The sequence below is a fragment of the Schistocerca serialis genome, chromosome 3 (assembly GCF_023864345.2).
Source record: "Schistocerca serialis cubense isolate TAMUIC-IGC-003099 chromosome 3, iqSchSeri2.2, whole genome shotgun sequence".
Taxonomy (NCBI): Eukaryota; Metazoa; Arthropoda; class Insecta; order Orthoptera; family Acrididae; genus Schistocerca; species Schistocerca serialis.
In genome coordinates, this window is record NC_064640.1 from 402,357,928 (window position 1) to 402,383,739 (window position 25,812).

At 41.7% G+C, this 25,812-nt stretch overlaps 1 protein-coding gene across 1 annotated transcript in view; it reads left to right on the plus strand.

Moving 5' to 3' along the window:
- The first annotated feature begins 1,429 nt into the window (after positions 1-1,429).
- The window catches only part of LOC126470889 (uncharacterized), a 284,322-nt gene continuing 259,939 nt past the window's right edge, over positions 1,430-25,812 (plus strand). The window contains exon 1 of the mRNA XM_050098913.1: positions 1,430-1,607. Within this exon, the coding sequence (XP_049954870.1) occupies positions 1,430-1,607 (178 nt within the window). The remainder of the gene's footprint in view (positions 1,608-25,812) is intronic.

The window sequence follows — 25,812 nt, forward strand, 5'->3', positions numbered from 1 at the left end:
TAGTAAGTGCAGGCAAGAAATGAACAGAAGTTTCTAAAATGTGGTATTACACAACGTTGTCATAGATTATATGGGTATATCTGGCAACTAATGATGACATTCTCAATCTAAACTGGGAGGAAACAACATTATGGCGTAACGTGACAAAAGCAACCAAGCGAGGTGCTGCACTGGTTAAGACGTGGCACTCATTCGAGAAGACGGTGGTCCAGTTCCCAACCCTCCCGTCGTGATAAGGGTTTTCCGTAATTTCGTTAAGTCCTTTAATGTAGTTGACGGAATAATTACTTTAAAAGGGCACGACAGATTTTCTTCCTCATACTTCCGTAATCCGATCCTGTACTCCATCTCTAATGGAATCTTCCTGGACAAGACGTTAAAACCTTATCTTTCTTCGCCTCTTCCGGGACTATTGGAAAGTAGATAGGTTGATACGGTGCATTCTGACCATTAAAGAATAGTTAATTAGGTAAATGAGGGGAGTACGTGTGTGTGTGTGTGGGGGGGGGGGGGGGCGGTGGCTGTATGGGTGGGGGGATGGGTAGAGCTTGTATACACTAAAAAGGTACGAATGCATGTACTTTGCGGCTTTATTCTTAAGTTCTTCAGCACAGAGGTTGTTGACAGCGCGTCGTTGGCGTGCGTGGTCACCCAGGCGACGAGGCTATGGGTGTTCTGGTTGTACACCAAGTACCACTGGGCTGTGCCCGCCTGACTTCGGAATGCGCTAGGGGTTTTCTTGAAACTGAGGGACTGGGGTTGTGTGCGTGTTTCCTGTGTGTAAACTTGTGTTTGGTGTTTTATGTCTGTGTTATTGGTCTCTAAAGAGGCGTGTAAGGGTTAACTTTGGGCGTTTGTGAGAAGCTTCTGGTGGTTCGTTTCCTAAACTTTGTTTGAGAAAGTGGGGAGAAGTTTGTGTCGTTTCGTAAAATTTTGTGAATTTTTCTTGAATAAGTGTGTAAGTGGTGGGTTGCCCTAGGAAGTCTCTTACGTGTGTGTTGGGGACGTATTTGCCAGCGCCAGAGATAACACGGAAAACTTTGTTCTGGAGACGTTGCAGTCGGGAAAATGCTGTGTCTGACTCCATAGACCGTACTTCCGAGCCATACGAGATGACTGGAAGTAGGAGCTGGCGCCAGAGAAGGAGTTTGCACTGGATGGTTATACCATTGCCTTTCAGGAGTGGATGTAGCCTACAGAAGAGGTCGAGGCCCTTGTTTGCAGTCGTAGTGAGGTGCCTGTTCCATGTTAGGCGACGATCTATTTCAACCCCCAGGTAAAGGATTGAGTTTCTCCAAGTTGGCTTTCGGTTGTCAGTTGTGAGTTGGCGATCCAGGAGTTTGATTTTAGGGGTGAAATAGATCGCTTTGCACTTTGCAGGATTGATCCTAATTTTACAACGGTTGCACCACTGGGTTATTTTGTCGAGATGTTGCTAGAGGTGGCGGTGTCTGAGGAGAAGGCTGCAACTGCTTCTCTACATGGTGGTGTCGTCCGTATAGAGAGCAATCTCTCCACCAATCTGCCTAAGGATGTCATTCGCTACCTCAGCATAAATGCCAATTGCGTGCTCGGCTCGTGGCAGTGCGTGTGTAGGCCAGGCCATGGTGCTTGTCCCAGAGGAGGGCCGTGGCTGTCGTGAGGCTGTGGTGATGTGACATTGGTGCGCTGTGAGGCTACATGAATACAGGGCAATAAAGATGCACTATAAAACATTAGTTCAGGAAACTGAAAGAACACACTGGGAGAAGTTTCTATCAAAAGCAACTGCAATGTTACATGTGAGGAGGATCATATGTTATTGAAAAGTTAAGGGACCTACTGTCACTCCCACAGTTCGTAAAATAGTTGGTTCCATGACGCCTGGATGGAGAAAATAAGCAGAATATCTGCTATTAGCTCTACTTCCTGATGATAGCACAGACACAGCTACTGGAATACACGCACAGCTTTAAAGTGAACTAGATAACCAATATAACAGTCGGTTGTTGGTATTATCTTTCACTCAAGAATAAGCTGCTATCGTAATTTCCAACCTCAAAACTGGCAAGGCACCTGGTCCGAATGGCGTTTGCTCTGAGGCCATGTGGATGGTAGGTCCTCTGTCATTTGAAAGCATTACCAAACGAGACGTTGCTAACAGATAGTATCCCGCCGATATGGAAAACAGCTAGAGTAGTAGTGATTAAAAAGGGAAACGATAAAAAACACCTGACACAATCGAAAAACTACAGACCCATTTGCTTATTAAAATTCTTGGCCAAAGTTCAGGAGCATCTGCTTTGCGACCAGTTGTGGGCACACAGAGAGCTTGTGGGTCTAAACCAATATCAGTATGGGTTCAGAAAAGGGAAGTTTACAGACAATGCGGTTAATAGAGCTCAGCAAATTTGTAGAAAATTCAACAACGAAGTATACAATCTCGCCCATGATTGGCATCGCAGGCGCATTCCATAATCTTTAATGGGCGGCGATGTTCGCACGCCTCCGAGATCTCAGAGTCCCAAAATGTCTGTATCAGAGCTTTGGCGATTACTGTAGCGGATGTAGCGTGCAGTGGCTTGCGGGGCAGAGCAAGGTAGTGGTCCTTTGCTCTGGGACCTTAGTACTGAACTCCTACTACATCTGTCAGATGGGGCAGATACTATTCAAGGTCTTTGCGCTTACACAGATGACATCATAGTAGTTGTGTCGGCGGACTCCAGGGAGAGACTTGACAAAAAAACGAATGATGTGCTTGCTCAAATGAAGCACTGATGCAAGGGTGACAAATTGACTATTGCTGTTCATAAAACCACATACAAACTTCTGAACGGAAGACTTTCTCTTGCCATAAATTCATCCCTGAGGCTTGACGGAATGCGTGTAAAACGCATCACTGTTTGCAGGTATTTAGGCATTTTTCTAACCGACAAAACTTTCTGACATGTAAAATCTGTGACATAGAAAGCAGCTAAAATGATGTAGAAGAATTCCCGTGATGGCATGCTGACTACAACTTACCGTTACATGTGGTGCGGTCATATCACGAAGCTGTCTTCAACACCGTTGTGGGCTTCGCTGTTAGCGGTTGGGCTTGAGTTGTAAAGCTACCATAGGCTACCATAGACTATCGTAAGTAAGCGTAGACAATGGTAGATTTCCTGGTAGTTTTGGTCAGATAAGATCATAACCGCATTATCTGTGCGTTAGGTGTTTTGTGCACCTTATCGGGCGTCACCTCATTTCGATCGCTTTGTTTGCATATGCGGTCAGTGTTAATAAGCGGTGAACCATCTCGAAAAAGAGTGTGGATATATAAAGGGCCGCGTAACTTAGATGACATTTATGTTCTACGTAGCTATCCTCTTGTCTGTTACTTAAAAATAAACAATATTTGTAGCAAACTTGAAATTTTCCTTTTATAGTTCAGGTTTTATTTGAAAATTTTTGATCTTTAACGTGAAACAGAGGGATGTTGAAGGAAAAATAAAATTTACCAAACAGCGTTGGAAAACGCAATTTCCTCCAAACAGGTAAAATTAAATAAAAAAGAAATGCATAAAAAACACACTAGATATAGCTTCAATACTTCGTCGAGCTGATATAAAACATGTCTCTCATATTGCTAAACAACTTTTACATTTATCAATTATCACAGGAAACGGTTGTCTTTGATCATGGTGAACAATGTTCTATTGAGGGCGAATTAGCATCAATAATCATACATATATTTTTGTGTCTCTGAATAAAAACTGTTCTTGGACATAAAGTAGTTGTTTTGGTTATATAAAAGCGTAAAAGTTATGCGAACAGTTAATTTTGTTCTTATAAAATGTGTTTTATGTTTTTAAGGATATAAAATACAAAATGAACTAATACTGAGCGATGTGTGGTTCAAATTATGAGCAAAGCAAACACACAAACACAAAGTAAAGTCGTCGGCTACCAGTTCCTCTCTCATACATTCATATGTGTTTCTTTCCCTACTAATGCTACCAATACTGTAGTGGAAATCAGCATAAAGGGACGGATATCTGTAGGAAAATTAACATTGTCGGATGGAATAGCTGTGCACAGTGTATATGGAACAGTGTCAGATCCATTATACTGACAAATGCAGTAAAATGGTATCGTATTGGATGTCGGTAGTGAAGTATATAACAAGACATCAGCGATTCAGGTGGTTGATGGTGGAACTTGGTATAAAAGCAGTCGGCTTTCTACTGTGTTAGCGTGTGCGTACGTGCCTTTACTGCAGATACGTAACAGACACCATTAGTGACACGGCGTTTTGTGTACATAAACTACGACTGTGATAATTTCATGCGGAAAACAGATAGCCGGCCGGGGTGGCCGTGCGGTTCTAGGCGCTACAGTCTGGAACTGCGAGACCTCTACGGTCGCAGGTTCGAATCCTGCCTCGGGCATAGATGTGTGTGATGTCCTTAGGTTAGTTAGGTTTAAGTAGTTCTAAGTTCTAGAGGACTGATGACCTCAGAAGTTAAGTCCCATAGTGCTCAAAGCCATTTGAACCATTTTTTTTTTTTTTAAACAGATATAATGCGTTGAAAAAGCAAAAATCGGTATGTACAGGGAAACTCGATTCTCAAGTGGTCAAATCGAGAAGAAGTTGATTCGGTTAAGAACAGTGATTGATAATTTCCTTAGACCTGACACGCGATATGGGCAGAACGAAAACCGGGGAAAGTAGAAAATTATCTGATGCATCGTAACGGTTACTTTTGCGCAAAGCAAGGGCCAGAAACCGTTTTTATTCTCAACTTGTCGCTGATTTACAGTTACCGGCAACTGCCAGACGTGTACGACAAATTTTGTCAAACGACAAACACCTTGCATCCAAGGTAGGACTGCAGAAATCTGCTATAACACCTACACGTAAACAGACTACATTGGAGTTTGCTTTAAAACGTAGGTCATGGACTACAGAATGGGATAAAGTGAGCTTCAGTGACGATAAGAAGTTTAATTTAGATGAGTAGGATGTAATTCAATATTATTGGCATGATCTTTGAATAGAGCAGTAGGTACAAATGAGTAGAAAATTTTGTTGGTGGAAATTTATGATTTGGGCAGAGTTCTGTAAACCACGCATTACTTGGCTGAACACTAGAATGAACTCTAACGTGTACACTGAGATACTAGAGACAGAAATGATTAGAATGTATGAGGACCTAGAGGACGAAAGTCTAATGTTTCAACAACGTAATGCAGCTGTGCGTGTTTGTGATGCAACCAAAAAGTGGTTTGAAGATAAAAATATCGATGTCTCGCCCTAGCCTGCACGCAGCTCGGATCTTAACCCCGTGGAAAGCCTTTGGGGTATACTTGATGACATGATTAAAGCAATGGAAGCCAGACTGAGGCCGTATGCGAGCTGGAAAGAGCAATATGAAAAGAGTGGGCGACATTTTAATTGCCAGAGCTAGAAACCGTAATAAAATCAGCACCGAAGAGAATTTTTTAGGTAATTAGGAAGAATTAATGTTGGAGGAAGTATTGACAATGCAACAACAGAAGAGAACAGTGAGTGCATTTTTAGCAGTTTCCATGCAGTATCTACTACTTTCATAATAAATTAGACGTATGCTTCAGACACTGTACTATTACTTTCATGGGAACCCTGCCTTTGTACTGATTTCCACTACCGTACCATCTGTGATTCTACCATCATATCTGTACTGAACCGAACCATAGTTTTTGTGGAGCACAACTGTAGTCTGGGTGTATCGCCTGCGACTAGGCAGCTACAAAACACTACGGCAACGAATTCAGCGGAGAGTACTTCCGAGGCTCACCGGTGCTTTTCGCACTACACCTGTCGATGGCTCCCTAATAATTCTCCAGATATGTCCGATGGATATCGTGGCACCTTACAGGGCAGTGCGGTACTGGTTGGAGTATGAACAATTTAATAGTGCGTACAAGATCACATGAACTCATATTACTCATAAAGACATTTGCGGGCCTGGGAGTTAGCTGAGTGGCGCTCTGACGGGGAAACTAGAAGCAGTGCAAGGCGAAAATACAGTATTTTGCCAATCATTAGGAACGTGCTCAAACTAAGAGGCATGGCCCCTCGAGGTATCGTACATTAACAAGTCTCAGCCTATGTCCAAAACATCTGCATCGAATGAGATGTACTAACACACCAGTCCCTGAATGTGCAGAGGAAGGTTTCGCTGATCATGTCGTTTTCAGTTTTCCCCTTTTCTTACGTAGATATAGGCTGCAGACAATTAGACTGCAGTTAACATGATGTCACATCGAATATCTAATTGATTAAGATATATATATATACGCTGTTCATAATGATATCTGCGTACCTGTATAGTTCTTTCTTCTCCACACACCCATGCAGGTCTGGTGGACATAGGATAGCGTTCATATATATATATGTAAATGTGTGTGTGTAAGTTCTCCCTCCCTCCCCCTCCCTCCCCCTCCCTCCCTCCCCCTCCCTCCCTCCCTCCCTCCCCCTCCCTCCCTCCCTCCCCCTCCCTCCCTCCCCCTCCCTCCCTCCCTCCCCCTCCATCCCTCTCCCTCTCTCCCTCTCCCTCTCTCTCTCTCTCTTTCTCTCTCTCTCTCTCTCTCTCTCTCTCTCTCTCTCTCTCTCTATATATATATATATATATCTATATATATATATATATATATATATATATATATATATATATTGCAAGAGCTACAAACCGTAATAAAATCAGCATCGAAGAGAAGTTTTTAGGTAATTAGGAAGAATTTATATATATATATATATATATATATATATATATATATATATATATATTCACGCAGATACCATTATGGTCAACGTAGAATAGTATAGCAACAATAGTTCTAGAAGTAGGTACAGTTCTAATTAATCAGAAAACCTCGTGTTCTTCCGAGACTGCCAGTAACATATCCACTAATACAAGCAGGAAATTATTCACTTGGAACTTGACTTAATTCCTGTAATTTATATTGTTGTTAAATAAGTATTATTTTCATCATTCTGTTATATCTCTACATTACTGTTACCAATGGTTGCTGTTAAGATAGCTTATTAGTACATCCATACATATTATAAAAAAAGGATGTACATATATATGTGTGTATGTGTATATGTTTGTATATCTCACATCTCCTCGTAAACCATTAGACCAATGTCAACCAAACTTGGTAAAGATATCAATTGCGGTTCAGAAATCACCGATGTGGAGGTAACAACCACCTACCTATCAAATGGGTGAGGGTGAGGCTGAAAATCATGTAGCGCACGACGCGCGAATACCCATATTTTAGTCATGTCACAGTATTGAGAACGACAGCACTTAGGGAGTTGCAACGGAAGTTACACATAATTTCAAACTTTTACGAAACTTTTCCTCGCTGGCGCCCTCACAAAATAATGAAAGGGAAAAAAGTTTCACTTACTACATTTTCTTTGTTCATGCAATAAAACTGCCCCATGAAGCTGACGTTTTAATTTACTACTTCTATGCTATTAGCTCTATTGGTAACACATTTCGCAGACAGTATCTACATATGTTGGTGAATGTACCTACAAAAAGATGTCGTTGTACAGCCCATAGTTTAGGAGATATGACGTCAAATACTGAGATGCGTGAAAATGAAAGTGTATGGCGAAATTAGCTAGAGATACAGGTTAACTATGTTCACAAATACGTGTAAAATATGTTATATGTAAGTGAAATATATCTGACCTTTGCGTATTCGGGCAGGGTCATGCATAAAGGCCTCGTACTAAATCCCTTGAACGATCTGGTACTCATATTAACTACAACCTGTAAAGAAATGTTGTGGAGAGAGAATGAGGCAGCAGGAGATGGACAGACAGGGAGTGGGGAAGGAGGAAGTGGTTAGACAGGGGAAGGAGAAGGTGGACAGAGTGAGGAGGACACAGAAATGAAGAGGAGGAGATGAAGAAGGAGAAGACGGAGGAGGAGAGCGACATAGAGACAGAGGAGGAGGAGGTGGATAGAGAGAGAGGGTGAGGACATAGGGGGAGAAGGAGATGGAACTAAAGTTGTGAGGAGGAGATGGACAGAGGGGGAAGACGCACGTGAACAGAGGTCGAGGAGCAGAATGAGTGTGAGAGGGGGAGGAAGAGATGGGCAGGCAGAGGGACAGGAGAGGGACGTAGAGACCGAGGAAGAGGAGATGGACAGAGAGAGGAGGAAGGAGGAGGTGGACTAATAGAAGAGTGGAAGCGTAATATACCTATGCAACACCGAGTAAGAAGCTAGTACACAATATAAAACGTTGTGCGTCAGCATGGTTATTGAATATGTAAGACGTGTTTAGAGTTTGCTCATAACAGTTCTGAATGTACTGACAATAAATTGAATTGAAATGAACTAAACTGCGGCGCCTCAGGTAGCCAGTGGGCTTGCGCTGGCTCGAGACCCATGACCATCAGATCTAGGCTGTCCGGCTAAGGTGAAACTGCTGGGTCCCACAGAGAACCCCTGGCTGTAGTGGAGACGGTGTCTACTGTAGTCGAAAGATCCGAAACTAGTCGTAGTATGAATACAAGTGCTGCTGCTGACAGGCGAATGTAGCTCTGCCCAGATATGCTATGAGATGGCGTCGTCACCGGCCATGTAGCTGACCACGGAAGCGCAGCATCGTACCACTGCATGTGGAAATTCAGCCCACCACTGTGGCAGACTGTTGTCTTGCAGCATGCTGTGCCAACAGTATTCAAGCACCTGGCAGCAGGATTTAGTAGGTAATTTGGTTGCCCTCCTCTCAATGGTTTGTGGAGTCAGGGTTGTTATCGTTGCAACAGCAGATGCTTAGTACACGTGAATGATAACAAACTACAGCTACAACTACATCCATACGCCGCAAGCCACCTGACGGTGTGTGGCGGAGGGTACCTTGAGTACCTCTATCGGTTCTCCCTTCTATTCTAGTCTCGTATTGTTCGTGGCAAGAAGGATTGTCGGTATGCCTGTGTGTGGGCTCTAACCTCTCTGATTTTATCCTCATGGCCTCTTCGCGAGATATATGTAGGAGGGAGCAATATACTGCTTGTCTCTTCGGAGAAGGTATGTTCTCGAAACTTCAACAATAGCCCGTACCGAGCTACTGAGCGTCTCTCTTGCAGAGTCTTTCATTGGAGTTTATCTATCATCTCCGTGACGCTTTCGCGATTACTAAATGATCCTGTAACGAAAGGCGCTGCTCTCCGTTGGATCTTCTCTATCTCTTCCATCACCCCTATCTTGTACGGATCCCACACCGGTGAGCAGTATTCAAGCAGTGGGCGAACAAGTCTACTGTAAACTACTTCCTTTGTTTTCGGACTACATTTTCTTAGGATTCTTCCAATGAATCTGTCTGGCATATGCTATACCGACGATTAAATTTTATAAGGTCATTCCATTTTAGACCACTCCTAATGCCTACTCCCAGATATTTATGGAATTAACTGCTTCCAGTTGCTGACCTGCTATATTGTAGCTGAATGATGAAGGATCTTTCTATGTATTCGCAGTGCATTAAACTTGTCTACATTGAGATTCAATTTCCATTCCCTGCACCATGCGTCAGTTCGTTGCAGATCCTCCTGCATTCCAGTACAATTTTCCATGGTTACAACCTCTCGATATACTACAGCATCATCTGCAAAAAGCCTCAGTGAACTTCCGATGTTGTCCCCAAGGTCATTTATATATACTGTAAGTAGCAACGGTCCTACGACACTCCCGTTCGGCACACGTGAAATCACTCTTACTTCGGAAGACTTCTCTCCATTGAGAATGACATGCTGCGTCCTGTTATCTAGGAACTCTTCACACAATTGGTCTGATAGTCCATATGCTCTTCCTTTGTTCATTAAACGACCGTGGGGAACTGTATCAAACGCCTTGCGGAAGTCAAGAAACACAACATCTACCTGGGAACCCGTGTCTATGGCCCTCTGAGTCTCGTGGACGAATAGCGCGAGCTGGGTTTCACACGATCGTCTTTTTCGAAACCCATGCTGATTCCTACAGAGTAGATTTCTAGTCTCCAGAAAAGTCATTATACTCGAATATAATACGTGTTCCAAAATTCTACAACTGATCGACGCTAGAGATACAGGCCTATAGTTCTGCACATCTGGTCGACGTCCCTTCTTGAAACGGGGATGACCTGTGCCCTTTTCCAACTAGTGGTTAACTAACAGCACGGTTTGTTACTTAATATTTATAGAAGTGAGCACTAAAGTTTCATACAGCTTACCCGTTTCTTAATACTATAAATTACGGAAATTTTGTACTTAACATATTATCATTGACCTTGCATTGTAATACAGCGTGGAACAAAAAGCTAAAGACAAAATACCAGGACACATTCCTGTCCTACAGGATAAGAAAATATCTTATATGGAAATGGGTCCAGACATGTTTTATTTCTATGTTAGAACTCATTTCTACAGACCGTCATTGTGGTTTAATCACTCTAGAATAACAGGAGCAAAACGTACTAGCGAATCGTATGAACTCTTTCATACACGAAATGTTCTAAACGTCCTCCATTATCGAGGGTCATTCAACATCCAGTCGTCGTACTGATCCTGTACTGATGAATTTCTGGAGTATTGCATATGATTTTGCAGCCATGCACTATACGAGCGCGAAGACACTTTGTCTCTTGTACCGAGTTTCGACAAACAAGAGCTTTTAAATGCCTAGCAAATAAGCTTTTAGTTTGCGTAGTTCTGGAGAACATGGACGTAAATGAACTAATGAACTGGTTTCTATCCGTGAGTCACAGCATATTTAATTTAGAATCCGACAGAATTAACATTCAGTTTAGTAGGAGCTCCTGTGTGCGTAAAGTACATGTTTCGTAGCATCGTTCTTCCAGCAGATCACATCAAGTGTTTTTTAAGCGTGCTTTGTAAATTTGCCTTAGAACATGATGCCCTAATCGTCATAAACAGTGCCAGGCCAAACGCTGATAGAAAGTCCTTATTGATGGTGTGCTTCAACTGTTGAACTACTGTGTACGTAAGGATTCGTATCAGTCCATACATGCTGATTGTTAAAAACTACAATATCGGCACACTGAAATGACACCTTATCCGTGAAAAGCATAGTTACATAAAATATAAGATGTGGCATTGTTGTTGTGAATCATTAGCGGAAGTGCGCCCTTACAAGAAAATTTGCTACTGATTTTGCCTGGACAGGCTAAGGATATGGACATACCAGGTAATTATCCTATATATCACTACCCAGATTGTCAACATTACTTGCGGTAGCCACTTATCTGACCCTGAAATTATGATCATCCTGAACTGGCTGAAAAATTGTCGTCTTCCGTTGTTGGTCTCCGTACTTCTAGCTTTTCCAAGTCGCAAATAGCAGTCATAAGTCTTTATTACTTCCTAAGACATGTATTATTTGCTCCAAATGTACTTCTGTGGAGGAGCTTCGTTCCGGAAACCTCATCCGATACAGATATTGAGCGTTACGGGCCGTTATCATACGCCAGTTCATCCATCAATTGGGAATCTGCCTATTCAATACATATCTGCGCTTTCACCACAGTATATCAGAAGGTAAGTTATCTGATATCAGCATAACTTCCGTTTAAAAAGAACGAAATACAGTGGCAGAAAAACTAAGAATTTAAAATTAACCAAACATAACCAAAAGGCCATTTTAAAAGCTTTGTGTAAGAAAGAGTTTGATACGGTATCCTAGTACGTTCTGTTCCAGTGTGTCTCCGATGATTAATGTACTATAAGAGTTGTATAAAATGAGTGCTGACGGAAATTAAACGACTGCGGGACCATTTCCACGTAACATATTTTTTTCTCTTATTTGTGTGAACTGTGTACTGAAAGTTTGGCAGTACCTTTCTGAACATCCTGTACAACGTTAACAGAAAGTGTATACATATTTTTAAAAATTTCGTTCCTTGTAGATTTCTGCCATTTATAATCGACACAGGGTAGGAGAAGATTGCGGTGTGTTCTATGGTCGTAACGTTAAGGACTGTTAATGTCACAAGTAATGATACGCAATCTCTTTTACTCCTGCTAAGTTGTTAGGTAGCTCAGTGTAGTTACATTTGGAATAAGAAGTTTACCATACTGAGCTGTATACATTTGATACAGTTTCTTCTCATCCGTGTGACTCTGGACAAAGTCAATAGCACACTGTTATATGTGAGATGTGAACGTGAATTGAACATTACGGTAACTCACACATTAACAGCACACCGAAACCAGCAGTTCATGTGATATCGTTTCCACATGATGTCACTATGTGGCTTAGATAGATGAATTCATGTAAATTTCGAGTTCCGAGCAGCTACTAGAGGTCATCTTCCATAGAGTTTCATATTCGAGGATTGTGTAGGCTAGGGCGTTATCCACTCCTCACGTAACTGTATAGCGATTATGAAATTTGACGATTAGCGATTATGAAATTTACCCTATGAAACATTTAGAACTAGGCGGGTGACTGTGACATGCTCAAGTGGTCATTCTCACAATAATGTTTTTCCTAGTCCTTGCTATTATATAAAAATGTCGTCATTCTTTGCAAAATTCACAGGTATAAAGATCACCATGACCCAGTTTCTGTTGGTAGCTGATTAAGACACACCGTGTTGTTGTTATCATTTTCTGGGAGGGTTGTCGAGATTTTGTGAATGTTCTTATGTTTTGTTTATGGTAATGGTATCAAGATAAACATCCTAATTCAGGAACAATTATTTAAATAAAAATTTTTAATATACCATATATTTAATCGGTTTTAAAAATATAAAATAATTTCTCCTAGCCTCATAGAGATTCCTAACCCCATAAAGATATTCGCGAAAATTTGTGACTGAGTTTTTAAGAACTATGAAAACGCTTGTAAGATTTAAAACGAAAAGCGTGGAGTGTATGCAAAGGTAATAGCAAGCAGCTGATATCGTCATTCAGCAATTATGTACTACATGCCTCCCAAGTTATTCTTTTTAATTCTTACAAGTAATTTCATAACTTTTTAAATTTCACACTCACAATTTTTCAGGAGTATCTAAATGGGGTTAGGAATCTGTACGGAATTAGAAGAGATTACCTTACCCTTTTTAATGGGATTAAAAACATGATAAATTAAAAAAAAACATGTTTTATTTAAATAATTAAAATATGCATTTAGATCTTGTGTGCATGGAATTTTTCAATGGATTTTAAATATATTTATGAGATTACAAGAGAGAAACGTGTTAAATTTGGGGTACATCTCAGTGTCTTTACACGTTATAATATCTGAAGCAGAATAGTGTTACACCTACCTACCACAAAGACATCAGTCTGTTTAATTGTCCTTTTCTTAAGAAATATAATAAACAATCAAGCAAAATTAATTTCAGAATATTTTTATGAGAGTTTTATTTCCTTATTCGCACAGCCTTGCACGTGTATGCTTATTTACTGCACACGCCTCCTCCTTCCCCTCTCTCCATCTTCTTCTCTCCCTCCATCAGTACATCTCCTCCTCTGCCATCTCTCTCCCCATTTCCTCCTCCCCCGTCCCTCTGTCCCTCTCAAGTATTCCGCCTGAAATGCATTCTGTTTCCCTCACAAAACACACCTGTCGTGAGGGAAGCCTAGATGTCAAATAACATACTTTTTCAACCCCACCTTATCGAAAAGACCGACAAGAAAGCTAGCTAAAATTTCAAGTCTCTGGCTCATCAGGAAATTAGTTAAACATTATTTGCAAAATTTGTAGTGAAGAGACAGACAGAAAGAAAGCGACCTAATAAAAATGTGGTAAAAAATTCTTAAATTTCATTACCTTTGGCTATATCAATGTTATTTTAATAATTAAATAGTGTAGTTGGTTGATCGGCTTTTTAGGTGTATTTCCTTATCAGATTCTTTAAGTTGCTTTATTAAAAAAAGTATCAAAGCTTAAAAGCGCAAAGGTGACTCTTACTTTCCATAAGCTGTATGGCTGTGTGTTTCTTCTGGCGAAATGCTGAATGTATATGTGCACTGCTAGCCCTTAACATTGCAAAACTAGGAAGGAATGAAAAGAGCTAAGTTTTAACTATACTACTTCAAATCTCTGCCAGGGTTCATCAGTCATAGTGTCTGGCGAATGGTGGCGTCCCAATCCATCAAACACCTATGATCAGACTTCTTTGCAGATAAGAGATCTGGAGAAAGTGCTGGCCAGGGCAACAATCTAACAACCTCTGCCTCGAGGTACGTCAGGAGAGCATGAGCAACATGCAGTCTTGTATCATCTTGTTCAGAGATTTGCAACAGTATCGGAGATCTCTTAGATAGGATGCAGCCGCCAGCCTTAACACGTTAGAAACGTGTTAGCTGCTGTCCAAATAACTGGCTACGCATACCACCCCATCCTTCACCCACGTGCTGTGTCTGTATGACGGTGATGAATGCATCGAAGCCTCGACACACAGATACCTCCATCGTGACGCTGTACGCAGAACCGAGACTTTTCTCAACAAACGATGAGGTGCCACACCTACGTCTGGTGTTGTTGGATGCAGCACTGTCCACAGGCCTTTCTGCGTTGCTGTGTCCAGTGAATCTGCACCATAGGTCCCAGTGCTTTTGCGTCAAGTGAAGTTCCACCAATGGTTCCAGTGCTAACAGATACTGGCACTCCAAATATCGTCGCACTATCCGTATGGACACTTATCCGCCTTCATGGTGTTGCAGTTTTGATAGCAAACAGTTGACATACATAGGGTGAACCAGAACTCCACTGACATACGTGCAGATGTTGTTCAATGATATCATATGAGAATTTCGGCATCAAGGAGCCATGGCCTCTGCAGTCTCGTTACAGAACTATTGCATTTCGTGTTGATGCTTGCCCCAATTAGATTTATAGTTACATTACACTGAAAACAGTGCAAGTGTCATTGATATGTGCTGTGTACCTTGTCTCCATTCGCTCACAGTACTAGCTGTTGACAACAGTAAAGCCCTCAAGTTTGCATTCAGTATTAGTCGACCACCTAGGAGTGAGGGTGCGTCAATCGACTTATCGCGACTTTCAGTTGTGATATTTCACGAGCACATGCTGAACCGCTAGATAGTATATGCCAACGTATCTTGAAATCTTTCACAATGAAATTCGTATTCCTTAGTCATCACTGTACTTGTTTACTGAAATGTCGACGTGTATTCAAATAACGGCCACAGGAGGCCAAGCGCAACAGTATCGTGGTCGGTTAATACCGCTCGGTTCTATCAAGGGTTTTGTTTGCTCACAGTGTTAATAGTAGGTTAACAGTGACATAAAGAAATACTATAGATAGATTTACCGAGGGAGTTTTGGCCGATATACACCTCGTATTTGTGTTCACTGAATGCAATGAGCCAGCCGGGGTGGCCGAGCGGTTCTAGGCGCTATAGTCTGGAACCGCGCGACCGTCACGGTCGCAGGTTCGAATCCTGCCTCGGGCATGGACGTGTGTGATGTCCTTAGGTTAGTTAGCTTTAAGTAGTTCTAAGTTCTAGGGGACTGATGACCTCAGATGTTAAGTCCCATAGTGCTCAGAGTCATTTGAACCATTTGAATGCAATGAACTAGCGGTATAGCAACACTATGCTGAGCTCTTTCCGTACCAGTGGCAACCACGTTACAGCTGCATTACATCACTGTTTGTTTTGTTTTACACGTTTTAGTGATTCAGTGTTACAAGCTTTACCATTGTTGTGAAGGTATTTTCAAAGAGACAAGGGTCACTGCTGTAACAAACTGCATAAATAGTAATTACGTCATTAGTCTGTAACTAACGCTCGGAGACTGTAGATCCGTTGCACTAAAATACTGAGGTTGATTTCAGGAACCAACCTCGTCGTGATCATTCCATGAGATGCTTTTGAAATGAAGAAATATGTTGCCTGGCTACTCTTGGAACGTACATACCAATAGGTGAAGCATTCATGTTATTTGATGTGACGAAAACTATTAAAACCACTGTATCACTTCATGCTTTGTTGACATTCAACAGGCCTTATGAAACAGATTCACATACTGCGACTAAGCATTGTCGTCAGCTGTTTGCGACGCACGAAAATTTGTGCCGGGCCGGCATTCGAACCCGGATTTGCCGCTTACCGTGCGCGATCGTTTTAACAACTTCTTTTTTACTTCATGCTTCTTCTAGATCTCTAATTGAAACTGTCAGTAAAAATGAGTTTCAATTTGTAAAAAAATTTAAAAAATGAAAATCCACTGGGAACATTTTATATACAGCATCTAACATGAACATGTCTTCAGCTTTAGGGCTCACATACTTGAATAAACATTCAAGCTTGCATTTTAAACATGTGCAAACGTAATATGAAAACCTAAAATCCTCGCATAAGCACTATTTTTCCCAATTGCCTTCATAAGCGTTGCAGTGAGTCTCCTAAAACTTTTCTCTTGAAAAGAGTAAATGAAATATAAGAAAACTAAATAAACTTCAGAGTGGTAATTCATTTCCGTGCATGTGCACCTTCTCTGCCATTGACAGATTCGTGAGGTCTAATATTATTTTACATAATGGTCTTACTCAAGAAATTCGCAAAGTTTTCGTTATAGTTTTCTCGATCGTGTCATGCTGCATGGCTAGGTATATCTTAAAATCTTCCTTTTTCTGATATTCTGTACTGAAAATGTAGTGTGCGTGTGTGGATATGTGTGTGTGTGTGTGTGTGTGTGTGTGTGTGTGTGTGTGTGTGTGTGTGTGTGTGTGTGTGCTGTTAAACAGTTCATAGAATTTAGTTTTGTGTTTGGAAATGAGATTACTTCAGCGTTGAGAGAATCGGCTGTCATTATAGCTCTCGGAGAAGTCCTGCTGATGCTTTCCAATTTCTGTCTTATGTAATCCTGTATGTCTTTTACTATTTTGAGAACGGATATGTGCTCACCACTATCAATGATGTCAGATGTTATGCACAATAACGGCTCTGTTAAATGGATTGCGTGGAGCCTGAACTTGATCGGAATTTTCCTGTTGACAATTGTGAACTATAACGCTTTCACATGTGGTGGCAAGTGCGGATTATGACTGTTTTCACACATAGTGTGCCAGTTATTGTTCGGAAATTTTCGTTCTACGGGGGGCGTTCAATAAGTAATGCAACACATTTTCTTCTGAAAGAAGGTTGGTTTTATTCAAGATTCCTATACATCATCTTATTATCCCACTCTTTTGGCTACAAAACCCTATTTCTCAACTTAAGCTCCGCTCAGTGCGACGGTCTTATTCCACCTTACTGGGAGGGCCTGTATGCCCGCATAATACAACCCTACAGGTCGAAGTCGGGGCCAACCTCTTACTGCATTAATAACCTCCACGTCATCCATGTATTGCTTCCTGCGGAATACATCCTTCATTGGGCCAAATTGATGGAAGTGGTAAGGTGCAAGATCCAGGCCGTAGAATTGATGAGGAAGAACAGCTTCGCGTAACCTTTTTGCGATGATGACAGATGCCTCGCCCAATGATTCACCGTGCTTTTATCCAATGTCAGGTCTCCGCAGAAACTCTGCAAGTGCCTATTAACATCTGCGATTCTCTGGTTTTCCGCCGAAAGAAACTCATTGATAACTCTTTGCTTGGAAAGCACCTCCTTTACGGACGCCATTTTGAAGGCTACGTATAACGCAGCCACCTATCTAAACTTCATGAAACTGGGAATATTCCACAATGTCCCACAACAAATTCCACATTTTTTCCACTGAAATTGACCGAGAAATATAAATGTGATACGTTACTTATTGCGTATGACATCTGTTGATTTATTTTCAATCATGATTTTGTGAAGATCCGGAACCTTCGTCATTTTCTGTAAGAGGTCTCTCGTTTGTATGTAGCTGTGTTCTGTGAGAAAATATCTGAACTGGTGTAACGCACTTGTTATATGGTGTAAATCAATTTTTGGCCGGAGATCAGCGGTGCAGTTTCGTTCAGAAGACGAGCGGTCAGACCTTTCGGTAACGTTCTCCACAGCCAGTAGGTTTTACACACGTAAAGGATTTGTGTCTTTAGGGCTTGTACTTTTTTTTGTGCACATCGATGAGCTTCAGTCACCCATTTCGTGTCGGAAGAGTGAAGGTGTCATATTTGACATTAAAGATGTCGCCACGACATGTAAAGTGTATGACGGATATCAGTTCTGTGTATTGGGTTTGAATTGTTCAATATTTCTAGTATCATATTGTCTAGCAAAAATACGGTCATCGTTGAATTTTAGTTCACGTAATATCTTTGTTCTTGCTCTTTAATTCTCCAATATCAGGTGATAGATGGAGGCCACTTTATCGTTTACCGTATTTTGGATTATAGTTCTGTTTTTCAACCCTTGTATCTGTTTATATTTTGAAGGTAGTATTGTAAGTAACCTGTTTGTACGTTGGCAGCGCTATAGACTGTGTTAATATCGCTGACAGCGCTCTGCGCCCTCGGCAAGAGATTCTCTGGTTGGACGGACTTGCAGTTAGCGAGGGGATAGGGAAGTGTATGGACATGATTTTCTTGGTGGAGACTCTGTGTTGGCAGGACACGCAATGTAAAGTGAGATGACATTTCTTATAAGAAAATATACAAGGAAAGGTATGATAATGCATGTATGGTTGATAATGTTTGGGTAGTGGAATTATTGACAACTATATAATTTTTAGACCTGGATGTAACATGAATAAGGTAAAATTTTCTAAATACATTGTTTGCTCTTCAACCAAATCTTTCTTTTGCTAACCATATTCCTCCTAGTAGTTAGAGTCTATAGTAGTTAAAATCTTTTATTTAGCTAGCTGTTTTTGCTACTTGCTGTAGTTGCTGCAGTTCGTGTTATGAAGATTTTCTGTGAGGTAAGTGATTTATGAAAAAGAATGAGGTTTCCACTATCTGGATCCGTCATTGAAATGAGTTTAGACAATTAAGAGTGTTGGAGGTAGTTTCACATTCCTTTAATTTCTTTTTTTTTGTATTTATATTACTGTTAGGAGTTTTTGCAATTCATGGCTATTCTTTTGTGTTAATTATTGGAAGTCATGTTGTCAACATATAGCAGTCAGATTACGTTGGGCTTGTATATTGTGGGTAATAAATGAATAGTTTAAGTCTGAGTTGTCTTTGTCAGGGAAAGTCTGTTGGTCAGTGCATGGAAAAAAAAGTAATTAAAGAGTTAGTTTGAATATTTTCTCTTGTATTTTTTAGTTCTGCAGTAGTTCTCAGTCACAGTGGCATCAAGTGCGCATAACTCCTTAAGAAATGGCTCTGAGCACTATGGGTCTCAACATCTGAGGCCATCAGTCCCCTAGAACTTAGAACTACTTAAACCTAACTAACCTAAGGACATCACACACATCCATGCCTGAGGCAGGATTCGAACCTGCGACCGTAGCGGTCGAGCGGTTCCAGACTAAAGCGCCTACAACACCTCGGCCACGCCGGCCGGCGCTCATTAAGACATTGATAGTAAAATTTGATGGTTTTCTTAAACTATCATTTCTTTTCTCGTGAATATTGTGTGATAACACCGTATTTTTGGTTTAGCACATTGCATCCGTCATTTTGTTGCCGAATCGTATGTGTCGAACTTAGCATCACTTTCACTGCTCGACTGAGCGAGCGCCACTCTGCATTCCAGATCATCTAAATGTGCGACACCGTATTTCCATTTTCCTTTACCTCTGTACGTTTCGTGTTTTTTCAGATTTAATGTGCACGTACAGGGTGACAGTTATTAAGCTATACGAACAGAAACGTAAATTAGTTACATACTACGGCATGCACACACTATATTCAACATGTAAACGTCACTACAGATATTGAGATTTAGGCTAAGACATGGTCGGTATGGCTGCCATTATTGGCGATAATGTGGCGCAGACGAGTAGCGAAATTCTACATGACCCGCTGAAGTGTCGGAACATCGATGATGTCGATGACCTCATCAAAGGCTGTTTTCAGCTCAGCAATTGTTTTGGGGTTACTGCTGTACACCTTGTCTTTAATACAGCCCCACAAAAAGGAGTCGAATGTGGCGGCCAATCGAGGCCCATGCCAGTGGCCTCTGGGTACCCCAGAGCCAGATTGTGGCCCCCGGAATGCCCCTCCAGGACATCAAACACTCTTCTGCTTCAATGGGGTCGCGCTCCGTCGTGCATGAACCATGTCTTGTCGGAATCAGGGCCACTTTGGATACTAGGGATGAAATAATCTTCCAAAACCTTCACGTATCGTTCGGTAATCCAACAATAAATATCGCACCGATTATTCCCTGACCGAACGTTGCACTCAGCACCTTCACAATTGATGGTGGAGAGACTACTCGATCGCGAAATGCGGATTCTCAGTCCCCAAATGCGCCAATTTTGCTTATTGACGAACCCATCCACATGAAAGTGGGTTTCGTCACTAAACGAAATGGAATAGAGCATACTAATTCTCATCACGCGCCGCGGCCTGCCGTGCTGCTTGGACGCCTTAATGCAATGACGACTTTATTTATTCTAGTTCAATAATTGTCACCCTGCATAAGCTGCATGGTCTGAGAAGTTGGTTAGCCAGACTTCAATTTGCAAAATTTTTCTGGTACTTAAAATTCGGTCTAATCAACAGGATTAGCACAAAAGTTCATTAACATTTGAAAGTGTACTAATTCGCGATGTAATGTAGGTAGAGAAGTAAAAATTCACACACCTGCCTGAAATGACATGGGATTTTATTGCAACCAAAAATGAGTGCAAAACTGGCCAACAAATGGCGCTGGATAGCCACACGTCAATGACGCCGCATGAGGATCGTGTATAAAATGCGCTGTAGTGAGAGAGGCAGTCACATCTTCTGTAGCCCGGCTCATAAAACCCTGCTGGACGGTATCACTTTTATGCGCTCAATCCTATATAGCAATAAGTGTCTGTTGCGCACATCGTTTGGTGGGGATCGTGTCCTGAGTCACCAGGTCCGCGTTGCTTGACATCCGAGGTACCCAGATATCAAGTAGTGTGATTATTGGTTTTGGGGTTACCTAAAATCGGAAGTCTACCGCGGTTACCTGATCTCATTAAGCACGCTAAAAGACTACATCCGACGGCAATTTTTCACCATATCTACTGATGTGCTGTGCAGCGCTCTTCACAACATTGTCCTTTCACTACAGGTATTGTTGATGAATGACAACCAACATGTTTAGCATTTGTTATAGACAACATTGTCTTTGCTCAAAATCATTTATTATGGTAATTATTGTTTTTTGCATCATATGAATCGCCCACTGTTGGTCATTTTGTGCATTTTTTCTATTTCAATAAAATCCTATGCGTCGTTTGTTATTTGTGCCTGATGGTACGTTTACGTTTATTATTCTACTATTATTGAAAGTTGCAGTATTTCTTGGGGGTTTCACTGTTCGTTGTATGATCTGGACAATAATTCCTTCTTTTGTTAGGATAAAAAATGGTTCAAATGGCTCTGAGCACTATGGGACTTAACAGCTGAGGTCATCAGTCCCCTAGAACTTAGGACTACTTAAACCTAACTAACCTAAGGACATCACACACATCCATGCCAGAGGCAGGATTCGAACCTGCGACCGTAGTAGCAGCGCGGTTCCGGACTGAAGCGCCTAGAACCGCTCGGCCACAACAGCCGGCTTTTGTTAGGATAGAAGTTCCTAAATGTGAACCATGTCCCATGTTTGATATCACGTTTTAGCCAAGTATTTTGTTTAAATGTATTACGATTACTTCTGGAAGCAAAAGAAAATCATTGCCAGTGGCGTGTATTAGGTCTTTTATGTTGGTAAGCTTGAGGGAGCTGCGGATCTTATTTATATCTAGCTTGAGGGAAATACGGCTCTTATTTATATTTAATGTAGAAGTTTTATATGCCTGCAGATCACTTATTCGCTAATGCACCGTGGCGAAAACTAATATTCGGCATTTAAACAGAAATTAGAGTCCTCTTCTTAATTTTCTTCCTGTGGATCCTTACTCGGATCTTCCTGTGTCGCTACAGTTATTTTCGAAAGATGTGCAGTCGTTCTAGAAGTTCCTGAAGTCTACCTCATATCAGCGCCCATGTCGTTTCCTACTTCCGTTGCCCAGTCGCCTGTGTGTGTTTGAGGTGACTTCTGTCTGTCACTTATTCCTCTTTCAGTGTTTTCTTTGCAGAGGCAAGTTTGTTGTAATGAGAGCTTCTGAGATTCTCCTATCAGCTGAAGGCACCATTGTGCTCTCAAAAATTTTCATGGGAATCTATTTCGTTCTGAATGTTTTCTTCAGAACCGTATTCTATACAAGTTTCTTTGCTCGGTTGTTCACTCAGTTGATCACATACCGTAACTGCGACTACGCCTCGACTGGCTAAAGTGACGATATAATAATATTTGTTTGTCTGTGCGCAAATCGCGAAATGTGCAACGATTAATGGTTGTGACTATGTGCCATACAGAAGTCTGGATTGGTTCTGGAGGTGTGCTCGGCTAGCCGAAGTGGCTAAGGCGGCTGCTCGCATCCCGTCGTGCACAAAGTTTCATGTGTCGCAAACAATTGACAGCAATGCATAGTCGCAGAATGCGAATCTATTTCGTAATTTTTAAGACAGTTGTAATAGTCAGTGACAGTGTCAGTACATTCTGAAATGGATGCATGTACTCTCCGCCATGCACCGTACGGTGACCTGTGGAGAATGTATGTAGATGTAGACGTAGATGTCTGAAGGGCATTGTATTGCGAAGTACAGACATAGTATAAACACAGACATTGTAACCATCAGTGCTCTATTCATCATTCCACTTCCATCGCTGGAAACAGACACCTCTTGCATCCATTCTTACTATAGAGAGCGGATGTAGCTTGTTTACATTCGTGGATTGCGCCTATACGCTTTTCTGTTGTCTCTGCCATTGAGAATTCCAGTTCCCCATTGAATTTAAGATCGCTGATAAGGTTTCATGTGTACCATTAGAAACCGATCACACTGGCTGCTGCCATTCGGAGAAAGACAGTCAGGTTTTTTTTTTGCAAGAGTCTGTTTCTTCTGCCCGTTCTCTCCCCAGTGAGATCGGAAGTCGGAAGAATTGTTTAAGCAATAACAGCTTTAGATTAAACACAAAGAATACTGAGTATTTGAAATGCGAGCCACAAAACTGGCGCTTTATGACTCCGAATGTTTTTCAGCAACCACAAAACACGAACAGCAGATGCATGGAAACAAATGAAAATATGCTGGTTCACGCGTACTCCAAGCTAAAACCATAAGAAAATCGAACAAATGGGAGTTAGGACAGCACTCAAAAACAAATCGACAGAATTACACCTTAGGTAGTATGGACACATCACCAGAAGTGACAACAACTTCGTTACAAAAATAACCCCTTCCTCCCCCACTCCCCTCCCATTACGGCCCAATAAAATGCTGAACCTGTGGTTCTCCGAAGGATCGATTGTTAGACCATATCAAGTTGAACATCCTAGTGAGAGACCTCAAACCCTAAAATGCCCTCAACAGATAATTGTCATAGAAAACAGCTAAACAAGTAGAGCATGCATTAATGTTAGGCACACACTAGGAAAGGAGAAGGACTCTCCTTAGAATGTATGCTTTTGGAATTATAACAGTGAACTTCGCTGTAGTGCGACCTGCAAAGGTATGCAAATTCAAACAGTGCAACACACAAGGCAGCAACTTAGGAATCTCTTCCTGAAGTGACCGGCCGCGGTGATCTCGCGGTTCTAGGCGCGCAGTCCGGAACCGTGCGACTGCTACGGTCGCAGGTTCGAATCTTGCCTTGGGCATGGATGTGTGTGATGTCCTTAGGTTAGTTAGGTTTAAGTAGTTCTAAGTTCTAGGGGACTGATAACCACGGCAGTTGAGTCCCATAGTGCTCAGAGTCATTTGAACCATTTGAACCATCTTCCTGAAGTATCAACACTGGTCTCCAGAGCTACCCATTTCTGTTTCTAGTACAAATATTATTTTGTAACTTAGGAAGCTCTCCCTGTGTGTCCTGAGCCCTTGATGGCTTCAAAACTGGTCTTCTGAGCTACACAGTTCTGTCTCTAAGACAAAGATTAAGTGGTGGGAGCTTTAGCCTCTTTTTTTATTCGTTGATCTCGTTTGCCAGAAACAAGTCGTCGGGTCTGCTGGGAGATTCAACCTCACTTCTTCCCGTGTAGCATATTGTGGCACTGCACCACCCCAAAAGCATGAGCAGCCATTCACCTGTGGCCGCAGGACATGGAAACGCAACGTTCTCTCACCCAACTGTATCTTCCCAGTTCCATTATTTCTCTACTTGCTTCATTGTTTCAAGTGAATTTTGCGACTATTTATTTCTATCTCTGTTTTAAATCAGAGGCCTTATAACTGCCAGCTTTTTTCGTGAACTTGTGCCGTTATTAGTAGGGGACAAAGACAGCAAGAGGGCTATTGGTTAGTGAGGGTTGCCTACGTTCAGGTGCAACCATACATGCAGGGACAAACCTACAGTTCTCTTTTGATAGACATGCCCTTAACCAATTGTACTGCTAAGAGGATTATGACCCCCTGGGGATAATCCAGCACTTTGACTGACAGGTCCTTAACCTGTTGTTCCCCCACCTATCCCTCTCCGCCTCCACCTCCCCCTCCTCTTTCTCCATCACTCTGGCAACGCATTCGCCGATACAAGCACACTTTTGATATCAATTTGAGTAACTAATTAATTAAATAGATCAATTAACTTAATCCCCCCTTTGGCAAACCTCCAGCCCTCCACTTCCTCTACCCCACCAGGAAATTGGCGGTAAAAATACTCTGTTGATTGGCCATTTGCAGAGAAATCGATTGCAGTGTATCGAATATTGTCTAAACAATTTAGACAATATAGTTTGTTTATTTATTTAAAGGATTTGGTGGGAAATCGATTGCAGATTGTTCAAACAATTTAGACAAAGTGTGTAGTATTGTTCATTTAAACAATTTATGGGATAGAAGTCCGTGTATTGAATACTGTTTATTTAAAGAATAAGTCAAGAAATCGATTACAGTGTGTGGATAATTAAACAAATGTGGCGCTTTTTTCATTCCGATCGCGTGAGGAAACACATAATTACACCGTCACAGATCACTTAAACATATATGAAAAACTTTCTCACCTGACACCACAGACGCAGGCTGTCCAGGCCTCACACTCCAGGGTCCACATTGGCTGCCAGGCCGTGCCACACCGGCGAGAGCCTGAGAAGTAGCGGCGCGGTCGGGCTTATGCGCCAGGGCCTTGGAACCAGAGGTGTCCATGCATCCGTCAACAGAAATACACTTTCCGTCGGCATTCACCGCCATCTTAAGTGGTCTGTATGCATGAACCAAATTGATGGAGGACAACGGTTCAATCCCGCGTCCGGCCATCCTGATTTAGGTTTCCCATGATTTCCCTAAATCGCTCCAGGCAAATGCCGGGATGGTTCTCTGAAAGGGGACGGCCGACTTCCTTCCCCATCCTTCCCTAAACCTATGAGACCGATAACGTCGCTGTTTGGTCTCTTCCCCCAAACAACCAACCAACCAACTTGTTGGACATAGACGTACGCGAAAGATGCCTTCCTTCTGAAGCAAATGATTTACTAGGAATCAATCCAGAAATACTGCTGAAGTTAATCAATAATTAACTCTAAGTCATATTATTGTGACGTAGGGGATATAAATTGATGATGTGACAAAGCTAGTAGCAGGCTGATCCAAAACACACTTTTAAGGAAAGATTGTTGCATACAAAGAGAGGGAGACAGCTTAAGTTTGCTTTGTAGATGAAATAGGAACTAGCATGAGATACTTCATTCT